Here is a 20,392-nt window from a genome sequence, read left to right on the forward strand (position 1 = left end):
CTGTGTCCACACAGAGTGCTTTGATGACAGTGATATACTCCATTTACATCAGTAACACTGAGCTGAACCTTGATGCTGTCTGCATTTAAAGATCTTACCCCACAGGGCAAGAGAATACAGGTCAAAAACGTTGATCTCTGTTTGACACACTCTCTACTTCAAGAGCACTTGGCAGCGATTTGTTCCACAGTCAAGAATCAAACTCACAAAACGTTGCAGAGCTCGGAGCCATGTTTGCATAACCACATTCAAAACAAACATTAAAATTCAGTCTCTGGAGGCCAATCTACTGCTGATATGCAGGGGTTTGTGAGCAATATGGTCAAATTCCAGCCTGAATGAAGTGGGAACTTTCTCATATAAATCAAAAGGGCGTAACTCAGGTTTGGGTATCTGTTATTAAGAGGAGTGATGTTCCTACATCTTTCAAATGCAAAAAGGACACTTTATCCCTCTAAAACTCAAACTTGATTGTATAAAAGGGGGAGTGGACTAGTTATGTGTGACACAGAATCGCATCTATCAGCATGGCCAGAGGAAGTTGGGTAATTTAGGTATGGAACACGTGTCTCCACAGCCAGGCACAATAATAAACTCCTCACATATTTCATACGGAGGAGTTCAGAAATAAAGGCTGAACTACAGACTATTTGGAGCCCATGGCTTCTGGTAATCATCCTTTTTAACTTGACTTTAAAACATTTAGTGTTTCTTCAGCTTTTTGTAACGAATATATCATTCTCTAATTTAATTACAATATGTCCACTAAACAGCCACGGTGACATGAATCCCAATATAAGGTGGAGAGTTTCAATAGTTTCCTTCCACACCTTCCTACCCTCGTGCAAAGCTCAGCACTTTTGCAGCATTGAATGATTCAGTATTGCTCACAAGACTAATATATCCAAAACATGAGAGGGGATCAAATCGATGCAGTTGGATATTGCCCTGTTGGTGTTCAAGGCCCACAACCACCTGTGTGCTGCATTAGCACCTGCAAGGACCAGCAAATCCTCTTTCAGCAAACAGAAAAGGAGAAAATTTTGTTTACAGGTTTCACTAGAATGCCATGGAAACAGATACAGAGGTAACTGTGAAAGGCATAATCCAAATGGAAGACAGCCCTAATAGAACTCGCATATCCAAAAATAATATGTATGTTTTCCCACTTGGAAAACACATGCCTGAATCCTATTAACGTCAAGACAGAAAATTATACTGAGTAGACCCCAATATCACTAAGGTCCCTGATAACAGTATGAATTAATGTGCACCTTCAAAGTAGAGCAAGATGTTTTCATATGCAGACTATTAGAAAAAAAATACATCTTAATAGAATAATCAACTTTTTAAAGAAAAAAAAAATACATCTTGAATTTTTGAAACAGGATTAAAGTATGGTAGTAGCCCTCTAAAAGGAAGCTGCTCAGCACCTGCTGCCTACACTGTGCCTGGCTCCAGGCAATGTTATTCATTCCTCGCTTTCATGGGAGCAAAATACAACCTCTAAAAATATAAAACACAAAAATAAATAGATCTCTGGGGAAATGGAAGAGAAATCTGTTTTAAAAATAGTGAGAAGCCTATATGTTCTAAAAAAATAAGTCCATTTTGCATTGTTTTGTAAGATTTACACTTTAATTTGAAACCAAAGTAAGGCATAAAATTTGTATGAAAGCAATATCTGATTTATAGATGAAGTTAAAACACAATATACTTAGCTGCAAATACCAGACCCCAGTGAGAGAAGGAAAAGGTTCTGAAAGATGATTAAAGTATGCTTGATAAATGTGGCCCTGCAATGCCCCAAAAGGTTTTTCTGAAGTTAAGTGGTAAACACAATTAACATGACTTTTGCTACAAAAACACTAAACGCAATGGATTTTTTTAATTAATTTTCAATGTTATTACATGTTCCTATCGAGCTGGAATTGACTCAATCCACTAACTGTACTGAGAGACAGCTCTTCTGTCCACATGACCTTAACATCTAGACAAAAAAACAAATATCCATTCTGCTGGTCACATGAAGAGGAAGCCACGCAATAACAATGCTCTTATGACCACCAAAAGTTAACATCTTGTGAGTAGAAATTTTCTGACGGTTGAAGCATTTAAGAAAGATATATTTGTAAGGCTCAGGGAATGTCCAGCTTGATTAAATGTATTCTTAATTAGCCAATAAAAAGCAGCAGCTGTGAAGGCTGACAAGAACCCCTTACTGTACACTTCTGGCCTAACCTCACTATCCATATTCAAACAAGTCTCCTGGCAAAGGCAAATCATATAATTCTTGGGAGTCTCGCACGCATTCGGACTCACCAGATTTACATATTATTATTCACAGGAGAGGTTTCATTACATTTGCTTTGAGAAAATGTACCATCTATATGGGTATTCACGTGTTTAATATGCACATGCCTTTCCATTTTGTATTTATTATAGAGCTTATGAGGAGGTTGTTTGGCCTCCTTCTGTCTCAGACTGTGGCACTGCTCACTCATGTGAGGTCAACTCACATGGCAGAGCTCACCTTCCTCCATCACACTCCAACCACCCCAAAACAGGAAGAACAATTCCAAGATGCTTTTCAGAACCAGTGCAGCCACCAGTCCATCTCCCAAACTGTTTGCAAGCTTTTTGGGGCAGACTGTCAGCTGATACAGCCCAAAACTGGGACAGGGACTGTCCTCACCGTTGGACGGTTTGGCCCAAGCCTTGACTGTTCAGTTTGCTTGAATGGACTTCAATTCAGTCATGCTACTTGAAACCAGGCACTACAACACACCAGAGCAGCAAGGCTGGAAGGGGCCTCTAGAATTCATACCATCCATCTGCTCCAAGGAGAACCTGTGCTCACAACGCTGCAGGATCAAATTTCTCACACTCTACTTATATAAAGGTGCCCCTAAGTCACAGGGGCTTTGCTACAAGTGTCAAGTACAACACTTTTATCTCATAAAGCAAGTCTTTGAGAGTATAACTTACCATTTTGGTCTGCTGGTGGATTTCACCATTGGAGCCATCCCATCTCTATAGAGGCTTTTTGTTTTACTGAAGTTGACAACATTGAAAATTACTCTCTGGGGGGAAAAAAAAAGGAAAAGAAAAGAGATCAGGTAAAAAATCTCAAAGAATTTTTATGTGTGCTGCCTACACCAGCTGCATAAGAATATACAGAGATAATATACAATATAGATGTGTGTCTTATGAATTATTGTTACTCTCAATAGATCTTAGATAATGAATATCCTGCCTGTTCCACATATTTAAATTGTCTGTGTTGTTTTACACTGCATCAACACACACGAAATGTATGTTTTTAATTTAGTATGTTGATCTTTCAGCAGGCATTCTAGCCACATAAAGAAATAGGTTGCTCAGATCTGAAAACAGTAAAGCAAGTCCAGTTTGCTGCAGTGAACATTATAGAGGTTGGTGGAAAGTTGGGGTATCAATCCTCATGAAAACCTTCTAACTGCTCCAAAGAATCCTAGAGTAGAATCATAGAATCACTGAGCTTGGAAAAGACCTCCAAGATCATCAAGTGCAACCATTAACCCAGCACTGTCAATCCCACCACTGAACCATGTCCCTAAGCACCACATCTACACGTCTTTTAAATCTCAGACACTCAAACTCTTCCCTGTGTAGTCTGTTTCAATGCCTGACAATCTTTTCAGGGAAGAAACTTTTCCTAACATCCAACCTAAAAGTCCCCTGGCACAACTTGAGGCCATTTCCTCTTGCCCTATTGCTTGCTATCCAGGAGAAGAGACTGATCCCCACCTGGCTATAGCCTCCTTTCAGGTAGTTTTAGTGATTGATAAGGTCTGCCCTGAGTCTTCTTTTCTCCAGACTAAACACCCCCAGCTCCCTCAGCCTCTCCTCATCACACTTGTGCTCCAGACCCTTCACCAGCTCTGTTGCCCTTCTCTGGGCTCACTCCAGCCCCTCAATGTCTTCCTTGTCGTGAGGGGCCCAGAACTGGACACAGGATTCGAGGTGTGGCCTCACCAGTGCTGAGAACAGGGGGACAATCCCTGCCCTGGTCCTGCTGGCCACACCACTTCTCACACAGGCCAGGATGCCACTGGCCTTCTTGCCCACCTGGGCACACACTGGCTTGTGTTCAGCTGCTGTTGACCAGCAACCCCTCATCCTTTCCAGCCACTCTGCTCCCATCCCACAGAGCTGCAGGGGGTTGTTGTGACCCAAGTGTGTGACCCAGCACTTTGCCTGCTGAATCTCATCCAGTTGGCCTCAACCCATTGATCCAGCCTGTCCAGATCCCTCTGCAGAGCCTTCCTGCCCTCCAGCAGATCAACACTTCTGCCTGACTTGGTGTCATCTGCAAACAGACCGAGAGTGCACTCAATCCCTACACCTGTTTAGGCTTCACACAGCATCAGTTAAAAAAAAAAAAAAAAAGTTTTCTGATTTCTTTTTCCAAAGACAGGAATATTTCTCTTCCTTTCCCATGGCAAAAGGAAGAATTTTCCTCTGTAAATAGTGTACAGGATACCTACAAAGAAAGTGCACATAGCCTTTAATTGTTTGAATATGATGGAGAAGAAGAAAAGATTCCAAATCTGATCTTAATTTACACTAAAACTTCAGGAAAACTGTAGCTGATATCTAACAGGTCAAGGGAAGAGCAAAATTTAGATCTTTAAGGGTAATGGACTGATACTGAAAGGAAATTCATGCAGGGGAAAGACAAGAGAAGACAGAGACAAAACCTTCCTTACCATCTGTCTGCTCTAAGTCATTTTACACAAAGTTACTTATTCTGTTTCTGTTAAGAAAATCTAAATTGGATGTAGCTCATCTCACATAATACATTGACTTTTCAGCTGGTAAAGGCAGTATTCCTCATTTGTCATACTCTCTTGATACCCCATATTAATGTACACAGAAAAAACAAAACACGAAGACTAAAGTAATTTTAATGTAATAGTCCCGGATATATTGATACATTTAATTTCTACCTCTCTCTTTACACTTCTTTTTCACAGGTAGCAGTGAAGACAGACCACTAAAAATGATATTCACACATTTGTTTTTAGAACAGCCTATTGTAATGCTTGCATTCTTACATAATGGTTCATGAGTAGCCTTAGAACTGAACAGTCACTGACTAAAATCAGGCAATTTTGACTGAAACAATAAGATCAATTAAACTATCATCTGTAAAACTTTGCAAAAACCAATCTGGACTTTCCAGGCAGTCTGCTCAGGCAACAGTGAATTGAAGTGAAAGCAGTCAGCAGTGGGACATGGACAACGGGAACCAGGCACATTTACACTGATATGAGGGGCAGGTAGGGAGCCAGGTAAACTACACAGCACTGAGTGAATAGCTCTGTACTCAAGAAAAATTAAGCAAGTTTTTTCGAGGTAAGGTAGTGCTGAAGAATCTGTAAATGGGAGCACAAACTTCTATGTGTGCGAACTCCATAAATTAGTAAAAAAAAAAAAAAAAAAAAAAAATAACCTGTAGTTTTGACTAGAACTGACTTGAAAAATTAGCAAGTTGAGAAAAACACTTTCTTGAAGACGTTAATTCAATTTTGCACCAAAGGTAATAAGGAAACTACAGGTGCCTGCACATGAGGTTCCATATATTTTGAGATTTTCCAATGGTCATGAGATGAACTTATTTTTATGACTCCGGATGAAAACATGCACTTAGTTTACAAAATGTTATGTTTGCAATTTTAAGTATCTGATTATCTTCCATCATCTCATGTTTACAATATATAGCTCTAAGTTCCAGAATGGTATTTAGGTCTCTATACATTTCATGCTCTACATGGAAGCACTTCCCCATATTAGAATGCCCAGATTTTCCTCTGTTACTTAACTCTGTTCATATTTGTGAAAACAAATTAAGTTGCAACAAATTGGTTTGTTAATCTTGATGTTTGCATGGAGCGAATGAAACAAACAAGATCTCCAAACCAATTGCCTTAAACTTTGGATGCAATCATGTCACTGTTGGAAAGAGAAAGTTGCTAATTTTGTTGCGTACTGACTCAGAGCAGACAGCTGGTAGAGAATGTTCTTATTCCAATCAAGCTTATTTTGTATAATGAGTTGGGCAAATGTACACAACTGGGTAAGCAATGTATATAAAAACAAAAATATGCAGCTCATTTAACAAAACAGTGCAGATTCTAACATTTTGAGCAGCCGTGTTCGCCGCGGAGGAAGCGGTTAGCAGGGCGTGCCATTCTCCCAGCGTGGCACGGAGCGAGACCGGCAGAACCAAAAATTTAACAGCACAGAGCAGAACTTTATCAACACACACCACTGGAGTAATAAAGCACACAAACCGAAGCACTCAAATGAGCAGCTGAACTCTGTCAAGTGTTCCCGGTGATAGTTAAAGTAGTTCATGCAGCTCAGGCAGTGGAGTGTGCAAAAATGTAATGACTACAGGACACACGCTGCATACACACACTGCAAAAATATGCAGCTTGCTCAATAAGGTATGCAAACATCTCCGAGCTCAATGCTGTAATAAAAAGGTTGTGATACAGCAATCAAAGTTTCGCTGAACAAATCTAATTCTTAGTCTCGTTTCTATCTATGTCGACTGTGCACTGTAAAGGGAAAAAGGACTAGATAAACACTGTGCACATCAAACTGTTTTTTCACAAGAAAATTATCATTATTCTGTATGATTTTATGAATTATAGAGATGTACAATGGGTGTCATTTAATAGGTAATATAATTCAGATACTCATTTACGAGTATTTAAGAATTTAGGAAATGTTAAAGAAAAAAAAACCTGGATTAAATGTACTTACAAATTCCCTAGAAATCACTCTGGTCTCCAGAGCATCAAGACAGAGAGAAATGGTGAAAAATTTTTATATAAAAATGCTTGTTGGGTATTTTGTAGGGTACGAATATCACTAAAAGATGAAATATTCAAACTAAATTATATTCGTTTCTGAATACTGAAAGAGAAGCAATATTAAAACTGAAAATATTCATATCTGAATTTTCAGAAACCGTAATTGTGTGGTTTCACTTCAGTTACGATAAAACCTTAAATATATTGCATTATTCTCACAAACTGATCTGCAACTTCTGGGTAGGTGGAAGAAGCATGGTGTAGAACAGGCTCTTGGGACACCACCAAGTAAAACCATGCTCTTGAGGGATGCATCAGGATGGATTGTGGCTTCACAGCATGAGGAAAGGCAACTGCTGCAGTCTCAGGCTCTGTGCGTGGGCTGCCAGATCCGAGACAGATGCTGGAGAACATGAGGCAAGGCAGGTATGTTCTACCCATCAAGAGAAAAAGGAAGATTTCCTATTTCCATAATGTGTGCAGTAAGTTGGAATTTGAAGGTATCTTGCTGCTAAAACCATTAAGAGAGAAAAGCAAGGAAAAGCTTAGTCCTGCCTTTAGCCTTAAAACTTACTGATTAAATCTACTTTTCTCAATAGTCCTTTGCAAACCTATTTCAGGAATTAAAAGCACAAATAGGTATTAAGTGCTAAGTGTGTTTAACACGAGCAGGATAAAGATGAACCAGGAACATAAAGGGGAAAAGATGGCTGAAATACATTACATATTTTTTCTTACTACCAGCAGTTTGCTGTTTCCTGACTGGGACTGGAAGGAGCTGCTCTAGTTTTGGTGGCCAAGCACACATCTGGGTGGTTTTGGTTTGGAGCTGAAAGCATCAAGTGGGGATTGTCATATTGAGCATCATATTCCCACAGGTCTGTGGGAGCACAAGGTGAATTGTAATCTCTAAAACATTCATTGTTCACCCACCTCCTGGCAGGTTTTCCATCTGAACCTACCAACTGAGGCAGGTATCCCAAAGAAAGTCACACCTTTGACAAAGGTTAAGTGCCTTCCCCCAGGATAAGGATGCACCAGGTCCCTTCAAAAAGGCTCCCAGGTTAATTTTGCATGGTTTTCCCTGGCTGGCTTCTCACAGAAATAGCTGAGTTCCTTTGGCTGACATTAAAAGAAGGGAAAAAAAAAAACAAACACACCATAGAACACCACAAAATTCTGCCTGAGGCAGACACCTGGCACGGAAAATTTTGTGTCAAATCATTACAAGTATGAGAAGTTATAACTAGCTGAAAACAGGGTTTGCAGTAGGAAGTGTTGGGTGTTCTTAATATTGATGTAACATACACATATTAAATATTTATAATTATATAATACATTTAACATTAATAGCATAATGATTTCAATTCAGTGGACAATGCTGAACACTACAAGTATGACACAAACTTCACTACAAGCTGCCAAAGTACCTGGGGACCAATTCTTTGAAGTCAGCCATGAACAATTTCTACATTTAACCAGCCAAAATAAGAGAACTGGGCACAAAGTAACATTATTAAGACCGTTCAGCTGAAATTAAGTCTGAACTCTTGTGTTCTGAATAAACATTTTAAGATCCAAAGGTGCAGGATATCATGGGGCTCTGCTCTGCTTATATTGCTTGATGTCTTGATTTCCTCTCCTGCAGATTCTTCAGATATTGCAGTGTTTTGTGAATTCCTGAAACCTGCACCTTTTTGTGAAATGGGTTCTCGCCTTTGTCAAGAATCATGGTTATCCTTTCCTTCCTTCCTTCCTTCTTTTTTTAAAAAGCCTTTCTTTTATACATGTACCTTTATGTATGTTTATGAAGAGATATATATGTTACAGATGTAAGTAATTCCTTTAAGGGGCAGATCTACTTCAGAATAGCATTCCATTACAAAAAAAGAAAAAAAAAAAAGAAGAAAGGGAAGAAAGAAAAAAAAGAAAGAGAGAAACCCAAACAAAAAAGAAAAACGAATTTCCAAGCCAACCCTATGACTTGTGAGATTCTGAGACACTATTTATAAATGTGAGAAACCAGCAACACGGGATTGCTGCCTGCTCACAAAAAAATGCTGCATTTTGGTATTTGGTCTTTAGGATCTTTCCTGACAAAGGACCTTACACAAAGCTGTACAAAAATAAATTATACTGGAGGGACTTCAAAATGGAAAGGAAAAAAGTGTCACCTGCAACTGTTATCAACGTTGAAGAAAACAAGCAATATAACAGCCAGGTCTGTGCAAAATTCCCAATGAAAACTTACAAATCAGGTTTTTCTGACCTTTTCAAATTTAAATCAGTCATTACTGCTAACGTTTTAAAATAACTCCTGATTTCTTTTTCCCTTTGTAGGAACAATTTGTCCTTTCAAACGGAGAAGTTTTTACTATTGATAGCATTTAGCTTTTTTCTCTTCGGCTAAGGAGCTTTCAAAACCTGCTGATGCTCGGGAGGGGAACACAAACACTCACTTAGTGAGGGAGGATGCTGGGGACCATGGAGAGCTCCACTGGCCTCATCATCAGCTGCACCTGTGTCTTGTTAACTGCAAATTGTCGAGTCTTTACAACATAAGGAAGTTTCAGGAAGTTGATGCAGCAAATGCATCCCAGACTGTGAGTTATTGGGGTTTTTCCCTCGGTACAGCTCTTCATTTAGTTACTTGAAAGAGAGGAATGCTCAAGTCTAGGATGTCACAAAGAGCAACGTTAAAATGAGACTCAAAGGATTTTAATACAGTAAGACCTCTGATATACTGATTTGCTAAGTATAAAATTAGCTTAGACTCTGTCATGGTATTTGTCTGTGTATTGGAGATATTATTGGTGTTCGTGCTGGCCCAGCACCCATCAGCTGTATTGGTGTTTGGGGCGTAGTTGTGTGTTAATAACAAAAAAATACTTTTAAAAATAATTCCTAGTTTAGGCATTTGCCTGGTTATCTGTCCTTTCTGGCAGTCCTTTCTTTGCCCTCAAACCAATATGCTTAAGCACAGACTCCCAGGAGGAGTAACACCTGGGTAAGGCAGTGTTCCCCTTTTGGAACTGTCAACACCAGTGTTACCTCACTTAGGTCTAGGGCAGGGGGAAACTGTAGAGAAGAACATCTTCTAGCAGAAAGAGTACAAAAGAATTTACAGAGGAATTGCTACTCTCTGTTTAATGCCATGCCACAGACTGACCACTAATCTGACTTCTGAGTGTGACCTGTTGGACTTGAAAATTGTGAGGGCGAGAGACACTTCAAGTTTTCCCATTCAATCTTTCTTGGAAAACTGGTAAATTTGTTATTGAATGGAATAACAATATTGTTCCCTTGCCAACATAAGTCAGCTTTCTGTTTTTACTTTTCATCTGAACATCAATAATCCGAAACTTTCAACTGAAAACTCAGAAATATCCCTTTGGAAAGCCAGCAGTTGTGTAATTAGAGCGACTCCTGCTCCACGCTCCCTTGGGCCAAAATCTCCAATAGAATTGCAAATGTGTCACAAGACATATATTGGATTGTGTTGATTCATCAAAAAGAAAATAGTACGAGTCCTGACAGGGCATATAACCAGGCTACAGAGGTATTTCAAACAGGTTTGAAGCTGAAACCTTCTTGCCAATTTTTTTTTCCATTCTTTGTAGCAAAAGGTCAAAATATTTGTAAAAATAACAAAGGCATCTTTCTTTAATCAGCTTGGGGGGGGGGGGGGGGAAAGGTGCTTTTATTTTCTATTTCCTATTTTTTCATATATATGCAGGTTTTGGCAAAAGAGCCGCTTCTAGTTCCACTGCCAGGAAATTGCAGAGCTACAGGAATGTGTGAGCAACTTTTTATTTGAAAACTGACAGGTGCCTGAGCCCTGTTGGTCTTGTCATTGCCTTTCTCCATATACATAGATAATATTTTCAGGAATCAGTAGCATAAAGAAACAGTGCATGGTCTTTCACTGAGACTTTCTCTCAACTAGCTAAATTATTTCCTAATACATTCCATGCCACGTTACAGCCATTGCCAGATGACATTTGAAGTAGCATCATGTATTAAACTCGTTCTCCATAATTACAGAAGCTATCCATGTTTAGGTTCTATATTCTTTTCAATCAATATTATGGCTGCAGGTGGATAGTAACAGCTGGCTGTTCTGGAATGTGTTAGCAAAATTTGCGGATATCTTACATCTCTCAAGAGGAAGCAGCTGAAAAGACTTACATTTTCCTTTTCCTAATAGAAAATATTTATCCAGCCAGAAGAAATGCTGCAAAGTTTTTGTAGGATTCAAAATGGTTATAATAATTACGTCTTCTTGGTGGTACCAAAAGATAATGCTCTCAACGAAATGTTTTCTGGCCCAAATCCCATCCGTGGTGCAGGGCCCACAGGAGGACTCAAAACCATGAGATCAGTCTGGAAAAAGGGGAAAGGGCCAGGAAAAGTCATCACATTATTGTTATAGGGAGTTATAAAAAAAAAGAAAAAAACCCAAACATGTTTATGAGCACTGGTATAAGGTGTGCCACTGAAGGGCTGAGCATGAAGGAGCACTGAGTTCATGAGGGAGCACCCTACTCACTCCACACCGTCTACTCCTCTGGGCCCTTCATAAAGTGCAAGTCAGCCTAAGATCCAGAATCAAAACCTCCCTTACCAACAAGGGATACACTTCCCAACAAATTAGACATTGGTGATGGATGCCAGGGTGATGTACAGCTTAAAGCATGCAGGTGGAGTGCTGAACACTGCCACAGAAATCCTGCCAGACAGCAGGTGACAGTGGCACTGACTATGAGAGAGTGGCAGTGATATTTGTATGGATCATGATTTTGCTCAACCCCTGAACACACAGAAGGTAATAATCACAATTTAAATAGCATGCAAACACAAAGGCAGCAATCCATCTGATACCCAGGCTGGAGGATGAGAATGAAAAAGCCTTTTCAAGTGTAGGTCCTTGTGAGGAAGATAAAGAAAGCCCTGTTAAGGGAGAGATTTGGATGAAGCTTTTCCAGCAATTGTTTACTTTGGATTTTTGCAGCTGGCATTTTTCACAGTTAAAAGCTAATGTTTATCTGGAGCTTGTGGGAAAAACCTGTGGGGGAAAAGAAGGAGATGATAACACATAGAAGGAAAGACAGGATATATGGGAGAGCTCAAAACCATCACTGATGTATTTGCCTCAGTGTTCTCTGATGGGTTACAAAACAAAGACATTTTGATGTGTACAACCACTAGTTATTACTGGTAGTGGTCTTGGTTATGTTACTGGGATCACAGCCTGCAAATGTAAACCCTCTCTATTTACTTCTCCAGTAACTAGGCACAGATGGGCTTTGTGTCCAGGTTATTCATGGAGGTCCTTGGTTTTTTCTTTTTTTTTTCCTTTTTTTTTTTTATTTAATTCAGGCATTTTAGTCGCTATTACAATTAAACCTTTGAACCTTCTATGTTCTTCCACGCATGGTTCTGAATAGTAATAGAATAAAGGTTTCCCCATATTGTACAGCTCCTTTATATTTAGACAGAATTTGAATTAGATCCTTACTAGAGTAGCTGCAGTGCTGATGAAAAAAAAACACCAACCTTTTTTTGTGGGAAAATATAAACTATATGTTATCAATCTCATTAAAATAAGGGATATTGTTATAGCATGTACCCTTTAGTTTTCTTTTGCAAAATTAATAACCCCTTCTATTTCTAAAGCAGAGCTAAAACTCTTTCTGCTCTTTCCAGTTTAATCCTTTTGCAATACTGCAACAGTCGCACAATTCACTGATTTCTATGAGAAAACGTAATCAATATGTTAGTGTACATTGGAATCTTAACATTGACAACCAGTAGCTTGAGGTATTGATTTGAAAAAAAATGCCCATGATTTCTACAGTACTTCAGCACTATTTCTTGTATTTTCAATTTTTGCTGCTTAGAATTCTACTCCGAGTGTCTAACTCATGTACTAACAGATTATTCCAAGTTTTGTGCTTCAAAAGAAAACCCAAGGGTAAGCAGAAGGAAATCTGATCTAATTCCTGCTATTTTTGTGTACCTGTCTATTTGACACTTCGAGTAAGATCTCAGAACTGCATTAACCAACCCTAATGGTAAGGGGATATACGAATTGTACTCACAGCTTTGAAAATCCCATTCGGAAGCTGAAAACTCTGAATGTTAGATTCAAATGCTGATCTCTGTCTGTTTGCAAAGGTGACTCACAGCCTGTGAATAAACATGTTTTGGCAGTGTCATGAACAGAACAGCTAAACAGAAGAACTGGGAGGATTTCAATAGGAAAGTTAAATGTCTTAAAGCAACGTGCCCTGTGTTCTATTAGGTGGCATTCCTCTCTGGCATTCCTCCTTGGCACTGCAAAAGGGAAAAAAGCCCAGCACTGGCAAAGCATCATTACTGGGGTGAGCAGTAGAACTGCAGTCCAGCCAGTCAGGTCCTTTTGCCTTCAAATGCCAGAGGTAAAACTTCCATTTTGTCCTGACTGAGCTTTAAAGGCGGGTAAAAAAAACATTTGTATTCAGAAAAGCTCTCAAACACATAAATATTTAGCTTCACTTTAAGTGTTCCTAGAGTCTTAAAGTTAAGCAAACATTGACACTTTCTCCCTGAATATGAGTGGATTTCTGATTCAGGATTTAAGACAGCCTGGCATTATGGGAGAGAGATGCCAGGTTTGCCAAAATCCCGTAGGCACAATTTTTCCTTAGTAAGTGATCACTGTAGATTGGAAGTGACGTTTCTGCAGCTTTGGGATGCAGCAACATTTTTATTACTGTTACAGATCAACTTTAAGTGTTATATTGTTTTGTTAGTTTATGTAAATCAATCTGAAATGCTGGATGAATAAAAGGAATTTGAAAATGGATCGCGCATCTTTATTGGCTTTGAAGTACCGAGTATATGATACTTTGCTGAAACTATTACATTATATTGAGTTATAAGAAAAATTGCTCAGATACTAAGCAAGTCTCAGCACAAATTCTGGTAATTTTCCACCAAAAATGAGACTCCAAAAAGAGATAAATATGGTACAGTGCTGAACATCTTCTCTAAAGAAATCATATGTATGACCAAAGCCCCTTTCAATATCATACAGATTTGATTTTCCTTCAGATCTCTTCCAAAACCTAGTGTAGAAATACGCTTCAAAGTGCCCTCTTGGTGGAGAAAACTTCTTCCCTAAATGGTTGCTTATTCTTCAGCAAAGTAACAGTAACAGCAGGCTGCTACGAGGCTACTATGAATGCTCTGTGCATTTTAACAGGTAAATTCTGCACTCCTTATTATGCCAGTTTGATGGAATATTCAAAGTTGCTGAAAACCCTTCTGGGGAAACGTGCAAATTGATAACATTGCTTCCAAACACAGTATTTTAATACAGCATCTCAATATTAACCATAATGCTGCAAAAGATCTTTCACACTTTATGTTGTTCAATTTTTTCATTTTGGAAAAGACTCAAGAGTTTTTTTGGAAACCATATGTAAATATAATTCCTTTCAGATTTCCTGGAATTTTAAAATCATAACAGCAGAAGACACAAATTATTAGCAAAAAAAAAAAATTTGTGATCAGAGATACAAGACATTTCTCAGTTCCCTTACTTCTAATCACAGCTGATCCTCTCTTGTTTCCCAGAGTATCATTTAAACTCTAAGCTCCCCAAAACACTAATGCAGTTTGCATTTATTTTTACTGCAATGCACGTGACAAGTTTTCCTTTGATTTTACTTAAATCTATAGTTATCACATCATGACACTGCTCCAACAGTCAGCCTGTAACCAGGTATTGCAGAGGCAAAATCTGCAAACACCAGTTTGCTGGCCAGGCATGGGGAGCTGAAGGAACTCATCACAAAGAAGGTAGGAAAATAAGAACAAAACCAAAATAGATATTCTGTGGCAGGAGCAGAAGACTTCCAATAAATAAAAAATGCTAATCTGAGCTTCAAAAATAATGAGAAGTTTCCCTCAAAACTGGGACGGTGCTCTGTCAACAAAACACAATCACCCATTGCATGGGAGAATGATCTTCTGTGATCCTCACACGCTTGACACTTGATTCAACAGGAATTTTAGATATGCCAGGATTAAAGATTTAAGCTTTAAATGTGACTGTGAGAAATAAAATGGTGATTCAGATTTGGGATGTCAGCTGCGAGAGGAGCACACAGGGTGTCTCAAGAGGGTGAAGTCCATGGCTTAGCACTGCCCTAGTTCTGGATCATTAGGGATTTCCCTGGCATAAATCAAAGAAATCTAAATAGTTCATTCTCACCCCAGCTGTTGAGATCCCCAGAGTGGGAGAGCTGAGTCATCCCCTCTCTGTGACAGCACTGAGCACAAACTTGGCCCCCAAAGACTCCCCGAGATGGGGACCTTCTTTCCACGGTGACACTCCCAGCACTACACACATAAACTGTCACACCACAGACTCAGATCTGTAGTTGAATCTATTAATAGTTATTTAAACTATTTAATCCGTAGTTAAATAGTCCTTTCACATGAAGTAGCACTTGTGCTCTCCACATGTATACAGGCAGTTTTAGTAGTGTTGTTTATTTGTCTGTGCCATGGTAGCTCTTATGAAATGCTGACACAAAAATGGGACCAGGAAGATTTTTCCCTGTTAAAAAATGCCCGTCTTCCAAAACTGAATGGCAGTCGGGTCCCCTCTTTTGGAGAGAACAATTCTATTTCTCATATTCTTCCTCACAGCTCGTGCTTTAAGTCTTTTCTTCCTCAAGTAATTGGCTGAAAAAAGCATGCTTATATGGAAAAAAACCAAAACAACAACAACGAAAAAAAAAACCACAAAAAAAAACAACAGCCTTGCAGGATAGATTAAAATTTTGCCCAAGTTTGTAACTCTATTACCCTAACAACAAACCATATTACATGATATTTTACTAGAACACTGACAATTCTAAAACCTATTAAAAATATGAACAAATCAATGAAGATAAAGCTGAATTATACATATAAGGAACATTTTCTTTATTGAACAATTCTTATAGATCGTTTTGAAATAACATTGTTCTAGACATTTGCTTGGATGATCTTATTGCTAAGTTTCAGTGTGGTAACTATAGTAGTTTTGCATTATGTCCTTAAAAAGAGCAAACAAGTAGAAAAATAGAAAGACATTCAGATATAAACATATATGAAGTCTTTTGTAAATAGCTTCAAGGTTTTAATCACATTAACAGCATGTTTATTATTAAAAAAAAACTGTGCTAAAACACAGCTGGGAAAAGAAAGTCTCATTACAAACATTACTGGTAACTATGTTGAATTGCTGGAGTTAGTTACTTTTGCTAAGAAGACCTGTTTTATGTATTAGGATTGGTAAAAAAATTATAATCCTTTATATCTGCATGAAATTTAAACCTAGGAAATGCTCTGGTAAATTTAAAAGATCTGTTTTGATGTTTAAAAAAGTGTTTTCTTTGCATTTCATAAATTTCTGTCTATAAATACAAGATTAGCAGAGTAAATTACAGTTCAAAACCAGGGCAGTTCTGTTCCCAAGAATTTGGTATTGCTAACCACAACTGGGTTTTAAGGTTAATTTTAATCTTAATAGATTTCTATCTGAGCTAAAATGGTTATTTCAGCACCAGAATATGTTGTGGCAGACTCCATTTTACAATATATATTTAAGTTTCCCAAAGAAAGATACCATTGCATATCCAGATTTTTCTCATGAAAAAGCCAGGGCAATTCAGTTCTCTTTGCTTCTTTCACCCCTGGGACGACCTCTCACAATAAGAATTGTCAGTGCCTTATTTATAATGGCACATCTCAGGTTTGATTCTGGCAGCTTTTGATCTCTTGATGGCCCAAAAGCTTTCAAATACAGAAGAATCTGATGCTTTTTTGGCATCCTGCAGTGTGCCTAAACCTCAAAAGCAAGTTTTAGTCCCAGAAGTGAATTACTGAAGCAGTGTAAACAAAACACAAACGTCACAAAATGATGAATATCTCAAACAAAATATCTTTGTCAGACAGATGACAACTTCAGATCACTTGAAAAGCATTTGTAGAAACTCTGCAATCGGCAAACAAACTTCTGTTTTACAATCTGGAACTAAAAAGTACACGAAAATTATGAATTATTAAAACCTCAAATATTCTTCCTTGACATGCATATAAAATTTCAAATACCTCATTCTTTTAAACATTTAGGCTCTGTAAAAAAAAGATTCCTGCATGTTTCTACACCCCAGAAATTCATATCACTACCCAGTCACAACATAACTGTCAGGAAAATGGATACAAGAGCTCCACTGAACACCGTCTTCAATGAAGCTCTCATACCTGATTTATTGAAAAAGAACAGAATAAATGAGAGACAAAATACTTTATATCATTTGAAGAAATGACTTTTGATAAGTATGTGACAATGACAGTTATTTTATCCCTCGAAACCTCTTCTTGGATAGGCTACGTTGATTAGGTAAGATCCCTTGACAAATGCAGAAAACAATTGTCCTGCATTTCAAATGGAAGAATGTCTGATTTTTTTCTCTGTTAATATGTTATTCTTTAACTCTTGGCAAGGCTTAACATTTTCTTTTTACCTTATGATGAGAGAAAGGGAAGGCAGAGAGGAAGAGGAGCGAAGGAATATCACTGTGCTACATAAGGTGTCAGGGTTGTTTGTTTGTTGGGTTTTTTTATTTTTATTTTAACACAAAGATGCAACAAAACCTGTTTGCCAGTTTTCAGGTTTATGTCCCTCAGAGCTGCTTTAAGGTTGCAGTGGATGCCATAAAATTCTAGGTCTGTGCCTCAGTCTATTAGACAACATGCATTACTTTTGCTTTAAGCAAACTGGAAACACAGATAAAATGCTGTAGACTAGCAGGCTTGATACTGTAACCTTTTTATACCAGCTGTAACTGCATTAACATAAAGATAGTTGCTATAATATCATTACTGGGAATCAAGGCACTTTGAAAATCTCTGCTCCTTGTGCCAATTTACCGTGGAGTTAAATTAGCAATGAAGCTCTGTACCAGCAACACAGCCATTAGGTTAAAAAAAAAAAAAAAAAAAGGGGGGGGGGGGAGAATACATTTGGAAATAATTCAAAGAGATTGGGGAATGACAGCAGAGCATTTGCCAGACTAATGAAATTCCTTGTTCCTAACCTTTAAATACCTGCGTGTACTGTACAAGGCCCCATTCTGACTAAATCTGTGCTGTTGGGTTTACAAATAAACCTGCTAAACCTTTTGCATTATTGATCAGGGCTGGCATGCTTAGCACTCATGTCCTATTTACATTCTATTTCTTTTACACTTCTAAGATATAATGTGTCTTTTACAAAACAAGAGCTCTTTCCATTTAAACCCCGCAGTTTGTGTTCTTCATGCATTTTAATGGCTGAAAGCAATTTAGAAGGTTAGTCTTTGAATAGTAGATAAAACTGGCAATATTTATTGGTAAATAAATGCCTAATTATAATAATTTAGGAACATTTCCAATATCATGGGTTTTTTCTAAATAAATAGCTGGGAAATTATCCCCTTTGTATAACAATGATACTGAAATAAAAACTATGGAGCAACTTCCATCATTCTAATGTTATCGTGAAGAAATCTTGCACCTATTCTGAACACGACGCAAGAATGTTGTAATTTAAAAATAAGAAATAAAAAATGGGGATTCAAATATAGCCAATTCATTCCCATGTTCTGCACAGAGACAAACCCAGCCTACATTTCCAAGGCTGGTAGAAGAGGGGCTGGCACTGCACCAATGACAAATTGAGGTGACACGAGCCAGGTCTCGAAAATGTCGTGTTTCAAGAAAATCGGGAACAATTCTAATTCCTTACTCCTGCTTCTCCCCACCTGGAGCAAGAGGGTGCACAGATCAAATACTCTTTAACAGTAGGTTTGATACACAACCACAGGCTTGCTGACCAGAATCCCCCTCATAAAGTCTTTAAAAACATCTAAAAAGTTTTAAAACACTTCCCCAGTTTCCAAACTTGCTCGTTCGTACCACAAGGCATTTTAAATATCAGTGTTTCTGAAGGCAGAAAAGGAAAATCATCAGCCACTTCAAGCAGGTCCTGCTTTGACATCAGAAAGTCAATTCACTCAGCTTAGCAGCATTCAATTCTCAACAACATTTTGTTCTGGGTCTCTGTCAAGTTATTCTAGGCTGTGAAATTGTCAGGAATGATGGATGACTATCAGCCTTCTGCTATCTTTTTCCTTCTCCTTAGAGATTTGTGGCTGCTGACTGCAAAGCAAATTCCCCTTTTCTTTTTTTTTTGCACAACATACCAAATGAACAACAGTAATTATGAGAAAGCCTACACTACAATTATTTTAGCACTTAACTTTGTATTGACATCTGTAAGAGACAGAGTTCTCTAGATTGATTAGCAATGATATAGCTTCCTGCCTTTTACTATTATTGCTGCAGTCATCCTTTACATGCAATTTGCTCAAAATAAAAACCCCACTGTTCTTCTCTCTTAATATTTTAAATTACAAATGGAACTAATTATAGGAAAAATCTAATACTAATATTAATATAATACATTATTATTATTACACGAGTATTTCAAACTGTGTAGTATTTGTAACAGAATCAAAGCTGACATAGGAGAATAATTTAAGGATATTAAATGGGATTTTGTTGGGGAAGATGCTAAAGCTGCATTATTGGTCCAGGTTGAAATCCTTACTTGAACAAATCCTGTTTGGTCAGTCATTGCAGTGCTGGTATATATAGGGGGTTAGGAAATTAGTGAAAGCAGTATTAAACATTAAAAGCATTGACAGAATTTGATGTCAAGCATTTAAACCTTTTACTAAAACTAAGTACAAGAAGAAACATCTGATCTGGAAAATGAACAGTTTGGGGAGGAAAAATGCAATAGTGAGAGAAGATAAACTGGGACGTCTTTCAACCCCATGCCAATTATAATCCAGTGTCTCATACTTCTGTTGTATTCAAAATAACTGCAAAATTTATCACAAACAATTCCCGAGCAATAACAATACATTAATTAATCTCCATTACTCTGAACCACAGAGCTGTTCCTTTCAATTAGACATCATCTCTGCTCGGCTCGATGCTCAGGGCTGCACATACACAGTGAAATGAAAGTCTGTTCCATCCCAGAGTATGGACAATCCTGAAAAATATAAATTCAGTACCCTCCATGGAAATCATTATCAGTTATCACCATCATTGCTTTAACATTAAATTATGAAAAAAAAATGTTTCCCAAAAATCTTAAATAATGCAGGAAGATTTTCACTTCAACCCATAAATATACCCCAGTCAGATCAAAGGCTGACATTTAGCAGCAGTTTTTCAGGATCACATGAGATACACGGGAGGTAGAAATAAATGTTTCTCCCTCACAAGTTCCTATTATGAAGGAGGAAACCTTTGAACATATTGTGGTTTAGAACTTACAAAATCTGAAAGTGGATGCATATAAATAGGGTAATATTAACACCAAGATTTCCTCCTTGACCTTCTTTTTCTTTTAAATGCACTTCTTCTGTCAG

General features: G+C 38.0%; 1 protein-coding gene across 1 annotated transcript in view; it reads right to left on the minus strand.

The window, feature by feature from the left end:
- The window catches only part of LOC113949901 (BEN domain-containing protein 5-like), a 910,469-nt gene that overhangs the window by 687,826 nt on the left and 202,251 nt on the right, over positions 1 to 20,392 (minus strand). The window contains exon 4 of the mRNA XM_027649026.1: positions 2,989 to 3,083. Coding sequence (XP_027504827.1) covers positions 2,989 to 3,083 — 95 coding nt within the window. The remainder of the gene's footprint in view (positions 1 to 2,988; positions 3,084 to 20,392) is intronic.

This window comes from Corapipo altera, unplaced genomic scaffold, assembly GCF_003945725.1.
Source record: "Corapipo altera isolate COAL_440 unplaced genomic scaffold, ASM394572v1 112, whole genome shotgun sequence".
NCBI lineage: Eukaryota > Metazoa > Chordata > Aves > Passeriformes > Pipridae > Corapipo > Corapipo altera.